The sequence below is a fragment of the Schistocerca nitens genome, chromosome 6 (assembly GCF_023898315.1).
Source record: "Schistocerca nitens isolate TAMUIC-IGC-003100 chromosome 6, iqSchNite1.1, whole genome shotgun sequence".
In the NCBI taxonomy this organism is placed as follows: domain Eukaryota; kingdom Metazoa; phylum Arthropoda; class Insecta; order Orthoptera; family Acrididae; genus Schistocerca; species Schistocerca nitens.
This window is the reverse complement of record NC_064619.1, coordinates 477,255,376-477,273,510: the sequence shown is the minus strand read 5'-3', so window position 1 is coordinate 477,273,510 and position 18,135 is coordinate 477,255,376. Positions and strand designations below refer to the sequence as shown.

Genomic DNA, 18,135 nt, shown 5'->3' with positions numbered 1-18,135 from the left:
ATAGTTATGGCAATTACTTTTAAAATAATGTACAGTTTACTTACTTTCTTCAGCTGTCTCAATTAGCATATTAATAAAACTGAAAAATGTTGTTAACCTTTTGGACAAGGTCTTTTTTTCAGAGCTTATTAAGAATGTGTGACCCCCCCCCTCCACCTTCCTTGCCTCTCACCTCCACATAGGTATATCATAATTGGGGATCACCTCACTATACAGTGCTGTAGAATGAGTTGTTGTATTTACTCTTTTCATTATTCCCTAATATATTATCTTTTCCCAAATAATTACAAATTCTCTCGCATATGTCTTGAATTCTTTTTAAAAGTTGTTGATAAAAATGAGGTAGGTAAGCAATCCATTACTATTCTTATCTCACTTTTGTAAAGTGGCTTGATAACAGCTGCTGCTTTAATTTGAAATGGAAGCAAAGGAAGGGGAAAACAAATACACCAGAATATTAATGTGCAAAAATACTCTATTTCCAATTAATTTTATATGAACAAACTAATGCAACCAATGTGGCAGTAACATATGAAGCGTTTTCTTTGTATCAAGTTACATATTCAATACTAACTAAGAATAGTCTTGGTAAAAGAACTGACAGCACCACAGTATTAGTATTGATCAAGATGCACTACAAATATCACAAAGGCAAGAATGCACTGATGATTACATACTTTTGTGCTGCAGTGTACATGAAAAACTTAGTTACATGTGTTTCTTCCAATTCAGCACACTTTTCAACATTCAAAAGAGTATAAACTAGTTCAATATGAATTTTAATGATATGTCTGAAAATACTGTAACATCAAATTATTACAGCAAACATCTTTCTACAAACACATTAAAGTCAGAAAAAGGAAACTAACTACCAATATCAAGGATCACACTTTGGAATGATCATTTTACTGTATATATTACTGCATTTATTGACAGACACTACAATATCATACCCATTTTAATTATTTTGCATATCTGTAAAAATCACAAAGAGACACAAACACAAAAAAAATCTTCATTTAGTAATTTGTCAGTCAACCTCTCTCAGTGCAAGTGGCAAAGGAATGTTAAACATTTATAGAAATAGTTAGTTCACCCAGTTTTAACTTTAAGAACACCTATCCTCCTCAAATAGCGAACAATGAAAGGAGCTGCTGTTAGTGTTATGCCAATTCTCACAGGAGCAAAAACTTTATGAACAGCATAGGCCACGACAAAAGTGCTAGCCCCTGCAGCGACATCACTAGCACCAAATGTCCGAAGCAAGGCCGCAACATCTAGTCCGCTAGATTAAAGAAACAAAATTTTAGTATAAGTATTAATAATAATAAAGTTTTCTGTGAAAATGGAAAATTATAATAAGAAATTATTTTCAATAACAAACAGAAAGACATATCTAAACTGAAACTATATACTATTTTATTATTTCATCAAGTGTGCAATAAACATGTCTGACAAGTATCAGGTGTAAGCAGGCATGAGCCATGTTTTAGAACTTTATCACAAGTGATTCATCTTAAAGTTTTCATTAAAGTGTCCCCTCCAAGCTTTTGATTTGACCTGTAATGCATTCAGTTTAAGTTTACATAATGTTTGGCGTAGATGCTCTTTCAATTAGAAGTTTTATGAGAGCAAAATTTTTGTAGCCTAGCAAAACACAGTGTTGACATCAGTAAAACGATGTTTTTGTGATCTGAATACACTGCTACATATGTAACTGTCTTCTATATTATGGAGTGAAGCAAGTGTAACTAATACATGATTTGAGGAAGAATTTTACAGAGGGAGGTCAGCAATTTGCGTCTCACTTTTTGGAGGCTTTTATTTATCTGTTTTGCATAGCAGAGTTTGAAGTAGCACACTGCACCAGGACATCAGGGAACAACAAAAGAATTCTGTTCTTCATAGTAATGTTAGGAAAAGATATTCATACAAGTAATGTTCCACGTTGTGTAATGTTGTAACACAAGAAGTTATTATACAAGGGGCAACCAAATGAAAATGGACAGATGGAAAAAAGAAGGTAAACTGTTCATAATTTCAAAAGTAATTGCCCTAAGAAAGTAAACTGTTCATAATTTCAAAAGTAATTGCCCTAACTGTTACGACACTGTGAGATAAGATGGTCAATGTCTTCATGGAAAAATGAAGGTGCCTATGGAAGTTTGGTTGTACCTGGACATGTACCTCTTCATCTGAAGCTAATGGAAGGCCATGTATATCTGTCTTAAGGGCTTGAAAAATATGTAAATTGTATAGGGAAAGATCAGGGCTCTATGGAGGATATGTAAGGGCTTCCTAGACTACTTCTGCAGCTTACTCGAAACAACCTTGGCAACATGTACGAGGGTATTCTGCTGGCAGGATGTCTTGAATATGCAGCAGAAGATCTGCTGGGAAGCCCTTCTACATCCTCCATACAGTTCTGATGTCTTCCCAGCAAATTTCCATGTTTTCAGAGTGCTGAAGCAAGACATTCATTGTTGTCAAAAGAGCTGATGTCTGGATACAATCATGGTTTTGTAGGCAACCACCAACATGAAACTTCCTGGCAGATTAAAACTGTGTGCCGGACCGAGACTCGAACTCGGGACCTTTGCCTTTCGTGGGCAAGTGCTCTACCAACTGAGCTACCCAAGCACGACTCACGCCCCGTCCTCAAAGCTTTACTTCTGCCAGTACCTCGTCTCCTACCTTCCAAACTTTGCAGAAGCTCTCCTGCGAACCTTACAGAACTAGCACTCCTGAAAGAAAGGATATTGCGGAGACATGGCTTAGCCACAGCCTGGGGGATGTTTCCAGAATGAGATTTTCACCCTGCAGCGGAGTGTGCGCTGATATGAAACTTCCTAGCAGATTAAAACTGTGTGCCGGACCGAGACTCGAACTCGGGATCTTTGCCTTTCGCAGGCAAAGTTCGCAGGAGAACTTCTGCAAAGTTTGGAAGGTAGGAGACGAGGTACTGGCAGAAGTAAAGCTGTGAGGATGGGGCGCGAGTCGTGCTTGGGTAGCTCAGTTGGTAGAGCACTTGCCCACAAAAGGCAAAGGTCCTAAGTTCGAGTCTCGGTCCGGCACACAGTTTTAATCTGCCAGGAAGTTTCATATCAGCGCACACTCCGCTGCAGGGTGAAAATCTCATTCTGGAAACCACCAACATTTTTACTTGAAGGCATCGACCACTTGTCTCACAGTGAGAGAAATATATGGGAAGTGTTCAGTAAGTAATGCAACACATTTTTTATCTCAGCCAGTTTTGGTTGGGGTGGGGAGTGGAAGATGTGGGACATCTGGGAATATTCCCACTTCAACCCCTATAGTTTCATGAAGTTCTGATAGCTGGCAATACTATACATAGCCTTCAAAATGACATCTGTAATGGAGGTGTGTTCCAAACAGAGAGCTCTCACTGAGTTTCTTTGGCAAAAAACCAAAGCATTGCAGATATTCATAGGCAACAGCAAAATGTCTACAGAGATCTGGCAGTGAGCAAAAGCACAGTGAGTCATTGGATGAGGTGTCTCAGCATCACAACAAGGTTGCACAAACATGTCCAATCTCCAACGTGTCAGCGGCGGCACACAGCTGTGATTCCTGCAATGTTAGAATGTGCAGACACACATTCAAGGTGACAGATGGATCACAGTCAAACACCTTGATGCCCAACTGGACATCCCTGCTGGTAGTGTGGACACACTCGTCCACTGACTCCAACGTCAAACTGTAGAGTGGTACCATGCGAGCATACAGGACTTCCCAAGTAAGGTGGCCTAAGGCTGTCACTTTGAATGAAGATTATGTTGAACAATAAAGTTTTGTAGCCAAAAGAATGGAGAATAATATGGTTTATTGAAGTCTTGAGTAAAACCAATCTACTTTCAGCAAAAAAGTGCCGCATTCCTTACTGTATGCACTTATATTAACAGTTATGGTGATTATTTTCAAAATAATAAACAGTTTACTTAATTTTTTTCATCTGTCTGATTTTCATTTGACTGCCTCTTATATTCTGGGATGCAATACATGGAACTGGTGACAGAATAAATACTACTTGTTCATTTATAGGAACTTGAAATGTTATTGAAGCTTATCTGATACCAGCTCAAACACAACTGCATTGGAAAGAAGTTTGTTTAGACTGCATCAGCACGGTCAGAATGTAATTTAATTTCAGGTACTGAAGTTCACAGGGAAAGAAGATAGCCAACTCTAATCTGACCACACTAAAATTTGAACATTTAAAAGTGGAACATTGCAAGTCTTTAAACACTCACTGAAACTCTTCTAAATGAGCCAAGACAAATGGCACATTTAGATGGTCCAAAAGTAGCATAATAAGACACATATTGCACGGAGCCAAGAGTCAGCAGGTAGACATGACAACTGACAATGGTTCAGCAGCAGTTGAAGAAAAAGAGCGACTGTAATAAGTGTAATGGGAATGGCAGTTAGGCACGGAATGAATAAATGTATGCGAAAACCTGCAACACATTAGCTTGAAATTTTTATGATGTTGTGTAACTGTAGAAATAGGAATTTAATCTTAGTTGCAGACAAATAAGATGGCAAGAGATATTCATAAATGTTAAAAATGAATAGTATCAATAGAAGTATTTTTTTTAAATCTGTGAATATTAATATTTCTGTTACTACCAATAACTTTATAATGTAATTGGATAGATAAAAAAAATCTGTTCACCAAGCAGTGGCTGGAGAACACATATACAAAAAAAGTTTTTGCATATGCAAGCTTTTGGAGCCAGTGGCTTCTCCTTCCCGAAGAAGGGTTGATGGGGAAGGAAGATGGCTTAAGGAAAGGGACTGGAGTGGTTTAGAAAAAGATGTACAATTCAGAAAAGTCACATAGAACCCCAGGGCAAGAGAAACTCACCGGATGGGATGAGAAGGAAAGACACTGCTGAGGACTGCACCAAATAAGATTCTAGACGACTTTCCCAAACTCTACCTTTTTTTTAAAACCTCTACAGTCCTTTTCCTTCACCCCTCTTCCTTCCCCTTCAACATTTCTTCCAGAAGGAGCCACTGGCTCCAAAAGCTTGCATATACAAAACCTTTTTTGTACATGTTCTCCTGCCGCCACTTGATGTGTAGATTTTTTATCGATCCTATTACATTATACTGTCAAAAATTGATATTTTCATTGTTATACCATTAATGCTGTGTTATATAAAACCACATCATAAAAGCTGATGTTATGAATAACAGTAATAATTAAAGTTTTAGTGACCATGGTTTAATAGATACTTTGTGTGGAGGTTATTCAAACTATTAAAGGTAATTAGTAAAAATGAAAATTGTCCAACTGATTATCAAGGGCAATTCAGCTTTACATAAATTAAAAAGTAAATCCAATATTACAAAGAACAACAAAGAGAAATGTGGTTTCACAAAATGAGAAGAACTTCCACAGCTGTGGTGATGAACCCATTTCTTTCCTATTATCCTACAATTAATAGTTTCTACCTGTTTTGTAACCAGAATGAACAAGACTAAAAGTTTTTGGGATGTTTGAGGCAGTACCTTGCCTTATTATTATACTATTACATTTTGAGTGCCTCATTCTAAAATTTATAGAATTGTCTGACAACATACAAATTTTATAACAAAAAGTCCATAGTTGATGTATCATTGCATTTGTGTTCTACCATGTTGCTCTTCTCTTTACTAGTTTCCACAATCTGCAAACCTAACTTTTGTTGGGAAATACCAGTAATTACTATATGTACATGACTACAATACTATTCTTTTCCCAACAATTCACTGCTCAAAAGATATGACATTGTTCTGTATTCATCCATGAATCTTTGGTAGCTGTGGTCACTGTTTTTATTTATATTGTACTAACATATACTGAATTTTTTCTTTGTGGATTCCAACTTGTTTATGAAGACAAAACGATGCTGACTAAGTTAATGATCATTAATGAAGCAAAGATGAAGATGATTAGGGTTTGTAAGTGGCCAAACAGTGTTTATTAGCCCCTTTATCCTCACAATCAACAAGCCAACAGTGCAATTTTGCAAGGAAAGCAGTACAGAGTTGTGTCAACACTTGTGGTGCTGGCACAAGAAATGACTTAGAGAGAATAATAAGCAGAGAATCAGCTATATAAGCATTTGACATACACATGTAAAGGTAGAGTAACTGGAGGATAAAAGCTTCCCCGCAACAAGAACTTTGGCAGGAGATGTACCCACATGGCTCATCCTCTCCCGTCTGCACTGACACCATGAGAAAACATTATAAAAAAGAAAAGTCTTGAGTGTATTAAGTGTTATATGAAAAAATACCCCCCCATGAACCATGGACCTTGCCGTTGGTGGGGAGGCTTGCGTGCCTCAGCGATACAGATGGCTGTACCGTAGGTGCAACCACAACGGAGGGGTATCTGTTGAGAGGCCAGACAAACATGTGGTTCCTGAAGAGGGGCAGCAGCCTTTTCAGTAGTTGCAGGGGCAACAGTCTGGATGATTGACTGATCTGGCCATGTAACATTAACCAAAACGGCCTTGCTGTGCTGGTACTGCGAACGGCTGAAAGCAAGGGGAAACTACAGCCGTAATTTTTCCCGAGGACATGCAGCTTTACTGTAAGATTAAATGATGATGGCGTCCTCTTGGGTAAAATATTCCGGAGGTAAAATAGTCCCCCATTCGGATCTCAGGGCGGGGACTACTCAAGAGGACGTCGTTATCAGGAGGAAGAAAACTGGCGTTCTACGGATCGGAGCGTGGAATGTCAGATCCCTTAATCGGGCAGGTAGGTTAGAAAATTTAAAAAGGGAAATGGATAGGTTAAATTTAGATATAGTGGGAATTAGTGAAGTTCGGTGGCAGGAGGAACAAGGCTTTTGGTCAGGTGAATACTGGGGTTATAAATACAAAATCAAATAGGGGTAATGCAGGAGTAGGTTTAATAATGAATAAAAAAATAGGAGTGCGGGTAAGCTACTACAAACAGCATAGTGAACGCATTATTGTGGTCAAGATAGACACAAAGCCCATGCCTACTACAGTAGTACAAGTCTATATGCCAACTAGCTCCGCAGATGATGAAGAAATTGATGAAATGTATGACGAGATAAAAGAAATTATTTAGGTAGTGAAGGGAGACGAAAATTTAATAGTAATGGGTGACTGGAATTCGTCAGTAGGAAAAGGGAGAGAAGGAAACATAGTAGGTGAATATGGATTGGGGGGAAGAAATGAAAGAGGAAGCCGCCTTGTAGAATTTTGCACAGAGCATAACTTAATCATAGCTAACACTTGGTTCAAGAATCATAAAAGAAGGTTGTATACCTGGAAGAATCCTGGAGATACTAAAAGGTATCAGATAGATTATATAATGGTAAGACAGAGATTTAGGAACCAGGTTTTCAATTATAAGACATTTCCAGGGGCAGATGTGGATTCTGACCACAATATATTGGTTATGAACTGCAGATTGAAACTGAAGAAACTGCAAAAAGGTGGGAATTTAAGGAGATGGGACCTGGATAAACTGACTAAACCAGAGGTTGTAGAGAGTTTCAGGGAGAGCATAAGGGAACAATTGACAGGAATGGGGGAAAGAAATACAGTAGAAGAAGAATGGGTAGCTCTGAGGGATGAAGTAGTGAAGGCAGCAGACAATCAAGTAGGTAAAAAGACGAGGGCTAGTAGAAATCCTTCGGTAACAGAAGAAATATTGAATTTAATTGATGAAAGGAGAAAATATAAAAATGCAGTAAATGAAGCAGGCAAAAAGGAATACAAACGTCTCAAAAATGAGATCGACAGGAAGTGCAAAATGGCTAAGCAGGGATGGCTAGAGGACAAATGTAAGGATGTAGAGGCTTGTCTCACTAGGGGTAAGATAGATACTGCCTACAGAAAAATTAAAGAGACCTTTGGAGAGAAGAGAACCACTTGTATGAATATCAAGAGCTCAGATGGCAACCCAGTTCTAAGCAAAGAAGGGAAGGCAGAAAGGTGGAAGGAGTATATAGAGGGTTTATACAAGGGTGATGTACTTGAGGACAATATTATGGAAATGGAAGAGGATGTAGATGAAGACGAAATGGGAGATAAGATACTGCGTGAAGAGTTTGACAGAGCACTGAAAGACCTGAGTCGAAACAAGGCCCCAGGAATAGACAACATTCCATTAGAACTACTGACGGCCTTGGGAGAGCCAGTCATGACAAAACTCTACCATCTGGTGAGCAAGATGTATGAGACAGGCGAAATACCCTCAGACTTCAAGAAGAATATAATAATTCCAATCCCAAAGAAAGCAGGTGTTGACAGATGTGAAAATTACCGAACTATCAGTTTAATAAGTCACAGCTGCAAAATACTAACGCGAATTCTTTACAGACGAATGGAAAAACTAGTAGAAGCGGACCTCGGGGAAGGTCAGTTTGGATTCCGTAGAAATGTGAGAACATGTGACGCAATACTAACCTTACGACTTATCTTAGAAGAAAGATTAAGAAAAGGCAAACCTACGTTTCTAGCATTTGTAGACTTAGAGAAAGCTTTTGACAATGTTGACTGGAATACACTCTTTCAAATTCTGAAGGTGGCAGGGGTAAAATACAGGGAGCGAAAGGCTATTTACAATTTGTACAGAAACCAGATGGCAGTTATAAGAGTCGAGGGGCATGAAAGAGAAACAGTGTTTGGGAAAGGAGTGAGACAGGGTTGTAGCCTGTCCCCGATATTATTCAATCTGTATATTGAGCAAGCAGTAAAGGAAACAAAAGAAAAATTCGGAGTAGGTATTAAAATTCATGGAGAAGAAGTAAAAACTTTGAGGTTCGCCGATGACATTGTGATTCTGTCAGAGACAGCAAAGGACTTGGAAGAGCAGTTGAACGGAATGAACAATGTCTTGAAAGGAGAATATAAGATGAACATCAACAAAAGCAAAACAAGGATAATGGAATGTAGTCAAATTAAATCGGGTGATGCTGAGGCAATTAGATTAGGAAATGAGACACTTAAAGTAGTAAAGGAGTTTTGCTATTTAGGGAGTAAAATAACTGATGATGGTCGAAGTAGAGAGGATATAAAATGTAGACTGGCAATGGCAAGGAAATCGTTTCTGAAGAAGAGAAATTTGTTAACATCGAGTATAGATTTAAGTGTCAGGAAGTCGTTTCTGAAAGTATTTGTATGGAGTGTAGCCATGTATGGAAGTGAAACATGGACGATAACTAATTTGGACAAGAAGAGAATAGAAGCTTTCGAAATGTGGTGCTACAGAAGAATGCTGAAGATAACGTGGGTAGATCACATAACTAATGAGGAGGTATTGAATAGGATTGGGGAGAAGAGAAGTTTGTGGCACAACTTGATTAGAACAAGGGATCGGTTGGTAGGACATGTTTTGAGTCATCAAGGGATCACAAATTTAGCATTGGAGGGCAGCGTGGAGGGTAAAAATCGTAGAGGGAGACCAAGAGATCAATACACTAAGCAGATTCAGATGGATGTAGGTTGCAGTAGGTACTGGGAGATGAAGAAGCTTGCACAGGATAGAGTAGCATGGAGAGGTGCATCAAACCAGTCTCAGGACTGAAGACTACAACAACAACATGGAAAAATAACAGATTTCAAGTGTAAGGAGTCATATTCATTTACATGACTGTGTGTGGTTCTTCTTTTGGACATGTCCAAAAGAATTGACACCATGTGGAATCCACAGCTGTGATACATATTGTGTAAAGTGGAAAGGGAAGGGAAAAGGGGGAAACTCTTCAATCCAGCCACACAGCCGGTTTGATATTCCGTAGGCTCTTACTTTGTTTATCAGGTGACAGAGCGAAACTGTATCGAACGCCTTCCGGAAGTCAAGGAAAATGGCATTTACCTGGGAGCCTGTATCTAATATTTTCTGGGTCTCATGAACAAATAAAGTGAGTCGGGTCTCACAAGATCATTGTTTCCGGAATCAATGTTGATTCCTACAGAGTAGATTCTGGGTTTCCAGAAATGATAATGATACGCGAGCAAAAAACATGTTCTAAAATTCTACAAAAGATTGATGTCAGAGATATAGGTCTATAGTTTTGCGCATCTGCTCGATGACCCTTCTTGAAGACTGGGACTACCTGTGCTCTTTTCCAATCATTTGGAACCTTCTGTTCCTCTAGAGACTTGCAGTACACGGCTGTTAGAAGGGGGCAAGTTCTTTCGTGTATTCTGTGTAGAATCGAATTGGTATCCCATCAGGTCCAGTGGACTTCCCTCTGTTGAGTGCTTTCAGTTGCTTTTCTATTCCTTGGACACTTATTTTGATGTCGGCCATTTTTTCGTTTGTGCGAGGATTTAGAGAAGGAACTGCAGTGCGGTCTTCCTCTGTGAAACAGCTTTGGAAAAAAGTGTTTAGTATTTCAGCTTTATGCATGTCATCCTCTGTTTCAAGGGCATCATCATTCCAGAGTGTCTGGATATGCTGTTTCGAGCCACTTACTGATTTAACGTAAGACCAGAACTTCCTAGGATTTTCTGTCAAGTCAATACATAGAATTTTACTTTCGAATTCACTGAACACTTCATGCATAGCCCTCCATACACTAACTTTGACATCGTTTAGCTTCTGTTTATCTGAGAGGTTTTGGCTGCATTTAAACTTGCAGTGAAGCTCTCTTTGCTTTCGCAGTAGTTTCCTAACTTTGTTGTTGAACCACGGTGGGTTTTTCCCGTCCCTCACAGTTTTATTCGGCACGTACCCGTCTAAAACGCATTTTACGATTGCCTTGAAATTTTTCCATAAACACTCAACATTGTCAGTGTCGGAACAGAAATTTTCGTTTTGATCTGTTAGGTAGTCTGAAATCTGCCTTTTATTATTCTTGCTAAACAGATAAACCTTCTTCCCTTTTTTTATATTCCTATTTACTTCCATATTCAGGGATGCTGCAACGGCCTTATGATCACTGATTCCCTGTTCTGCGCTTACAGAGTCAAAAAGTTCGAGTCTGTCTGTTATCAGTAGGTCCAAGATATTATCTCCACAAGTCGGTTCTCTGTTTAATTGCTCAAGGTAATTTTCGGATAGTGCACTCAGTATAATGTCACTCGATGCTCTGTCCCTATCAACTGTCCTAAACATCTGAGTGTCCCATATCTGGTAAATTGAAATCTCCACCTAAGACTATAACATGCTGAGGAAATATATGTGAAATGTATTCCAGATTTTCTCTCAGTTGTTCTGCTGAGTCAGGAGGTCGGTAAAAGGAGCCAATTATTAACCTAGCTCAGTTGTTGAGTATAACCTCCACCCATAATAATTCACAGGCAGTATCCACTTCTATTTCACTACAGGATAAACTACTACTAACAGTGACAAACACGCCACCACCGGTTGCATGCAATCTATCCTTTCTAAACACCGTCTGTGCCTTTGTAAAAATTTCGGCAGAATTTATCTCTGGCTTCAGCCAGCTTTCTGTACCTATAACGATTTCAGTTTCAGTGCTTTCTATCAGCGCTTGAAGTTCCGGTACTTTACCAATGCTGCTTCGACAGTTTACAATTACAATACCAATTGCTGCTTGGTCCCCGCATGTCCTGACTTTGCCCCGCACCCTTTGAGGCTGTTGCCCGTCCTGTACTTGCCCGAGGCCATCTAACCTAAAAAACTGCCCAGTCCATGCCACACAACCCCTGCTACCCGTGTAGCTGCCTGCTGTGTGTAGTCGACTCCTGACCTATCCAGCAGAACCCGAAACCCCACCACCCTATGGCGCAAGTCGAGGAATCTGCAGCCCACACGGTCGCAGAACCGTCTCAGCCTCTGATTCAGACCCTCCACTCGGCTCTGTACCAAAGGTCCGCAGTCAGTCCTGTCGACGATGCTAAAGATGGTGAGCTCTGCTTTCATCCCGCTAGCGAGACTGGCAGTCTTCACCAAATCAGATAGCCGCCGGAAGCCAGAGAGGATTTCCTCCGATCTATAGCGACACACATCATTGGTGCCGACATGAGCGACCACCTGCAGATGGGTGCACCCTGTACCCTTCATGGCATCCAGAAGGACCCTTTTCACATCTGGAATGACTCCCCCTGGTGTGCACACAGAGTGCACATTGGTTTTCTTCCCTTCTCTTGCTGCCATATCCCTAAGGGGCCCCATTACATGCCTGACGTTGGAGCTCCCAACTACCAGTAAGCCCACCTTCTGCGACCGCCCAGATCTTGCAGACTGAGGAGCAACCTCTGGAACAGGACAAGCAGCCACGTCCAGCCGAAGATCAGTATAAGCCAGAGACAGAACCTGAAACTGGTTCGTCAGACAAACTGGAAAAGCCTTCCATTCAGCCCTCCGGAATGTCTTTCGCCCCCTGCCACACCTCGAGACGACCTCCCACTCTACCACGGGTGAGGGCAGCCTCAATGTGGGCAGTATCCCGGGCAGCCACAGCCGTGTTCCGATCAGACGATGGATGGGATGAGCTGGCCATCCCCAACAAACCCTCATCGGGACCCCACAGTGATGCCCATTGGCAACAGCCTCAAGCTGTGTGACTGAAGCCAACACTGCCTGAAGCTGGGAGCGAAGGGATGACAACTCAGCCCACATCCTAACACAGCAGTTGCAGTCCCTATCCATGCTAAATACTGTAGTGCAAAGAACGTCTGAAGTAATCTACAGAGAGCACAAACAATTCGACACAAAATTTAAACGGTTATTAAAATACAAAATTGCCTAGTGAATGCAGTAATGTTGCTACTTGTGCACTGCTGACACACTGCTCGGCGGCAGAAGGAGATTACGCGATTTTACACTATTCAGGTACTAAAACGCGATGCTACAATTCTCAAATACTGTAATACGCCCGAAATTTGTGAATTAAACAATGCAAGTACCCAAAAACATGCAAAGAAATTAAGAATTAAACTATGTAACAAATAAGTGAGCTAGGAGTATACGACTTCCTGCTGGCAGCTGCTTATCAAACGGCAGCAGGGAGCACACTGGCTGTGACCAACCGACACTGGCCGTTCAAAACAAAAACAGAAGACAGACGACTACGCGAATTTACACTATTCAGGTACTAAAATGCGATGCTACAGCTCTCAAAAACTATAATATGCCCAAAATTTATGAATTAAACAATGCAAGTACCCAAAAACATACAAAGAAATTAAGAATTAAACTGTGTAACAAATAAGTGAGCTAAGAGTATACGACTTGCTGCTGGCAGCTGTTTATCCAACGGTGGCAGGGAATGCTCAGCGATTGCTACTTACTGGGCTGTTTTCCCGATTTACGTAAACCAAGGCTGTCCTTGACACTACCAAGAAGGCTCTTGGTTTTGCTTGGAGGATGGAAGATGGTTTTCACTTGGGGTTTACGTAAAATGCGTCCAATTTTTCCAGATAAGGCCCCACAAAATGGAATAATAGCCAAGGCCGCCGCCTCATGAGGTTCATCCTCAGTTTCCGCCGGTGCTGCAGGCGTGGGATGTAGAGCCTTCCGAATTTGCCCTTCCTTGTAACTGTTCCTCCGAAACATGGTCTTCAGATGGTCCAATTCTTGTTGGAGACTGTCCCTGTCGGAGATGGTGTGAGCTCTGTGTACAAAGTTTTGAGCACACCATTCTTTTGTGCCGGGTGGTCGCAGCTATCCGCATGTAGGTACAAACCGGTATGCATCTTCTTACTATACACGCTGTGGCCCAAAGTGCTGTCAGCTTGTCTTCTAATCAAAACATCTAGAAAAGGGAGCATCCCATCTGTTTCGATCTCCATGGTGAACTTAATATTCTCGTGTCTGGAGTTGAAATGTGTGAGGAAGTCTGCCACTTTATCTCTTCCATGTGGCCAGATAACAATGGTATCATCCACATATCTAAAAAAACAGATGGGTTTCTGATGTGCTGATTCAAGAGCTTCCGCCTCGATATGTTCCACGTACATATTTGCGACAACAGGTGAGAATGGACTCCCCGTGGCTACTCCTTCTGTCTGCTCGTAGTAGCCGGAATCCTTGAGAAGCATCAGAGTCTTCCTCCCGACCCTCTTGATAGGATTGGTGTCAATCTTGCGGTATGCACTGTCACCTAGTAGGCCCCGCATCTTCTCAGCACAATCCTGTCGGGATAGGATCACTGTTGTGTTGCCCTTGTCTGCAGATAATATTACTATGTCTAGATCTTCTCTTAGCTCCCGTATGGTGGCACTCTCCCTGTAGGTAATGTTCGGTTTCATCAGTTTTGTTTTGGTTAGAGCTCTGCAGGTTTCGCAACGAACTTCTTCAGCAGCTTCAGGTGGAAGTCGAGCAGCTGTTTGTTCCACTGTGCTAATGATGTCAGCAATGGGTACATCTTTAGGAGTTGGAGCGAAATTCAATCCCTTTATAAAAACCGAAATAGCGTCATCATCCAGTTCCTTGTTAGTGAGATTGATGATGGTCTTTCTGCTGCCATCAGAAGGTTGTTTCTCCGATATACGTTCAAACTTGGATGCCTGTCGTTCGGCTGACTCCCTCTGGGTTGAGTCTGCTGCGGCCCATGTGACACCATCAACCCAATCCCACGTCCAGGGGTTGAACCGGTTGGCCAGTTGTAGATGTAACTGTAGGAGTTCTTTGTTGGTAGCGTCCAAGCGCCACCGCGTGAAGTGAGCTCTCTCTCGTACCAAAGCTAGGGTGGCACATTTCTTGATTCTTCTGGCCACCGCTGAGTCGATGTGATGCTTGACCTTAGCAAAATTCAGTACCACATGTTCTTCTTGGTACTTCATAAGAAAAACAAAAGAACTCAATAGACAAATTCTCCGATGACACAGCTTGTCAATCCTTTTCATGCTGCGATACATCTCCTCCCCAAAGAGGTATGTGATGTGATTCTTCAATTTCTCCAGGCATATTTTATGACTAAATAAATCTCGGGTGAATAGCCAGCAGAGAGTACGAGTGTAGGACAGTAAATCTTTGACGAGGGCTGTTTGGTTGAATCTGGGAGTGGGGCTGAAGGTGAGGCCTTTGGATAGGACAGAGGTTTCGGATTGGGAGAGAGGTTTGGAGGAAAGGTTAACTACTGAATTAGGGTGTTGTGGTTCCAGATTGAGTTGATAGGAATTTTGAGGTTTTGGAGGGAGTGGAGCTGGAAGTGGGAGATTGAGTAGATGGGAGAGACTGGGTTTGTGTGCGATGAGAGGAGGTTGAGGTTTGCTGGAAAGGTTGTGAAGGGTGAGTAAGTTGCCTTTCCGGAGGTGGGAAACCAGGAGATTGGATAGTTTTTTGAGGTGGAGGGTGGTATGCTGTTCTAATTTGCGGTTGGCCTGTAGGAGGATGCTCTGAACAGCCGGTGTGGATGTGGGAGAGGAGAGATTAAGGACTTTTATTAAGGATAGGAGTTGACGGGAGTGTTCATTGGCTGAGTTGATGTGTAGGTGAAGGATTAGGTGGGTGAGGGCAATGGATTGTTCAGTTTGGAACTGGTATAGGGACTGATGGCAAGAAGGGTTGCAGCCAGAGATGGGAACTTTAAGTGTGAGACCTTTGGGGGTAATGCCAAATGTCAGACAAGCCTGAGAAAATAGAATATGGGAGCGTAATCTAGCTAGGGCGAAGGCATGTTTGCGGAGGGAATGTAAATAAAACTTAATGGTGTTGTTGTGGGGGGGTTGTGAGGGTGACATGGTATTAGAAGGTGGAAAGTGTAACATGAGGCTGAAATGAAAATGAAACTAGAAAGCGGCAAAAAAAAAAGTTATGGTTTGGAAGTGTGTTACGTATTATTGAGTATATATCGGCGGGATAAAATTGTATAGCAGATTACGGTAAAAAGGAGAAGGTGAATACAAAGCGAAACTACTGGCAAAAACAGAAAGAGAAAGTAAGACGACAGAAAAGATTTCGAAATGCAACAGTGACAATAACAAACATAATTCTTGGATTCAAATTAATGATATGAATATAATAGAGGGAAACATTCCACGTGGGAAAAATATATCTAAAAACAAAGATGATGTGACTTACCGAACGAAAGCGCTGGCAGGTCGATAGACACACAAACATACACACAAAATTCAAGCTTTCGCAACAAACTGTTGCCTCATCAGGAAAGAGGGAAAGACGAAAGGATGTGGGTTTTAAGGGAGAGGGTAAGGAGTCATTCCAATCCCGGGAGCGGAAAGACTTACCTTGGGGGAAAAAAGGACGGGTATACACTCGCGCGCGCGCACACACACACACACACACACACACACACACACATATACAGACACAAGCAGACATATTTAAAGACCAGATGTATTGATGACATCTTTAAATATGTCTGCTTGTGTCTGTATATGTGTGGATGGATATGTGTGTGTGTGCGCGCGAGTGTATACCCGTCCTTTTTCCCCCCAAGCTAAGTCTTTCCGCTCCCGGGATTGGAATGACTCCTTACCCTCTCCCTTAAAACCCACATCCTTTCGTCTTTCCCTCTTTCCTGATGAGGCAACAGTTTGTTGCGAAAGCTTGAATTTTGTGTGTATGTTTGTGTGTCTATCAACCTGCCAGCGCTTTCGTTCGGTAAGTCACATCATCTTTGTTTATATATATACATATATATATATATATATATATATATATATATATATATATATATATATACACACACACACACACACAAATATTCCGCACGTCCAGGGCCTCGCTGCGATGGAGCATTTCCTTTCACGCCGATCACCTGCCACCCTACCTAAAACCTCTTTCCTCATCACCTTAGCCAGCTTCATCCCGACCCACAACTTCTTCACTTTTGAAGGCCAGACATACCAACAATTAAAGGGAACAGCCATGGGTACCAGGATGGCCCCCTCGTATGCCAACCTGTTCATGGGTCGCTTAGAGGAAGCCTTCTTGGTTACCCAGGCCCGCCAACCCAAAGTTTGGTACAGATGTACTGATGACATCTTCATGATCTGGACTCACAGTGAAGAAGAACTCCAGAATTTCCTCTCCAACATCAACTCCTTTGGTTCCATCAGATTCACCTGGTCCTACTCCAAATCCCATGCCACTTTCCTTGATGTTGACCTCCACCTGTCCAATGGCCAGCTTCACACGTCCGTCCACATCAAACCCACCAACAAGCAACAGTACCTCCATTATGACAGCTGCCACCCATTCCACATCAAACGGTCCCTTCCCTACAGCCTAGGTCTTCGTGGCAAACGAATCTGCTCCAGTCCGGAATCCCTGAACCGTTACACCCACAACCTTACAACAGCTTTCGCATCTCGCAACTACCCTCCCGACCTGGTACAGAAGCAAATAACCAGAGCCACCTCCTCATCCCCTCGAACCCAGAATCCCCCCCACAGAAGAACCACAAAAGTGCCCCACTTGTGACAGGATACTTTCCAAGACTGGACCAGACTCTGAATGTGGCTCTCCAGCAGGGATACGACTTCCTCAAATCTTGCCCTGAAATGAGATCCATCCTTCATGAAATCCTCCCCACTCCACCAAGAGTGTCTTTCCGCCATCCACCTAACCTTCGTAACCTATTAGTTCATCCCTATGAAATCCCCAAACCACCTTCCCTACCCTCTGGCCCCTATCCTTGTAACCGCCCCCGGTGTAAAACCTGTCCCATGCACCCTCCCACCACCACCTACTCCAGTCCTGTAACCCGGAAGGTGTACACGATCAAAGGCAGAGCCACATGTGAAAGCACCCACGTGATTTACCAACTGACCTGCCTACACTGTGATGCATTCTATGTGGGAATGACCAGCAACAAACTGTCCATTCGCATGAATGGACACAGGCAGACAGTGTTTGTTGGTAATGAGGATCACCCTGTGGCTAAACATGCCTTGGTGCACGGCCAGCACATCTTGGCACAGTGTTACACCGTCCGGGTTATCTGCATACTTCCCACCAAAACCAACCTACCCGAACTCTGGAGATGGGAACTTGCTCTTCAATATATCCTCTCTTCCCGTTACCCACCAGGCCTCAATCTCCGCTAATTTCAAGTTGCCGCCACTCATACCTCACCTGTCATTCAACATCATCTTTGCCTCTTCACTTCCGCCTCGACTGACATCTCTGCCCAAACTCTTTGTCTTTAAATATGTCTGCTTGTGAGATGTCTGCTTGTGTCTGTATATGTGTGGATGGACA

The 18,135-nt window shown here is 42.0% G+C and overlaps 1 protein-coding gene across 1 annotated transcript in view; it reads right to left on the bottom strand.

Annotated features, from left to right (window-relative positions):
* Positions 1-457: 457 nt before the first annotated feature.
* The window catches only part of LOC126263416 (uncharacterized), a 53,302-nt gene continuing 35,624 nt past the window's right edge, over positions 458-18,135 (bottom strand). Inside the window, exon 4 of the mRNA XM_049960509.1 lies at positions 458-1,285. Within this exon, the coding sequence (XP_049816466.1) occupies positions 1,093-1,285 (193 nt within the window). The 3' untranslated portion in view covers positions 458-1,092. The remainder of the gene's footprint in view (positions 1,286-18,135) is intronic.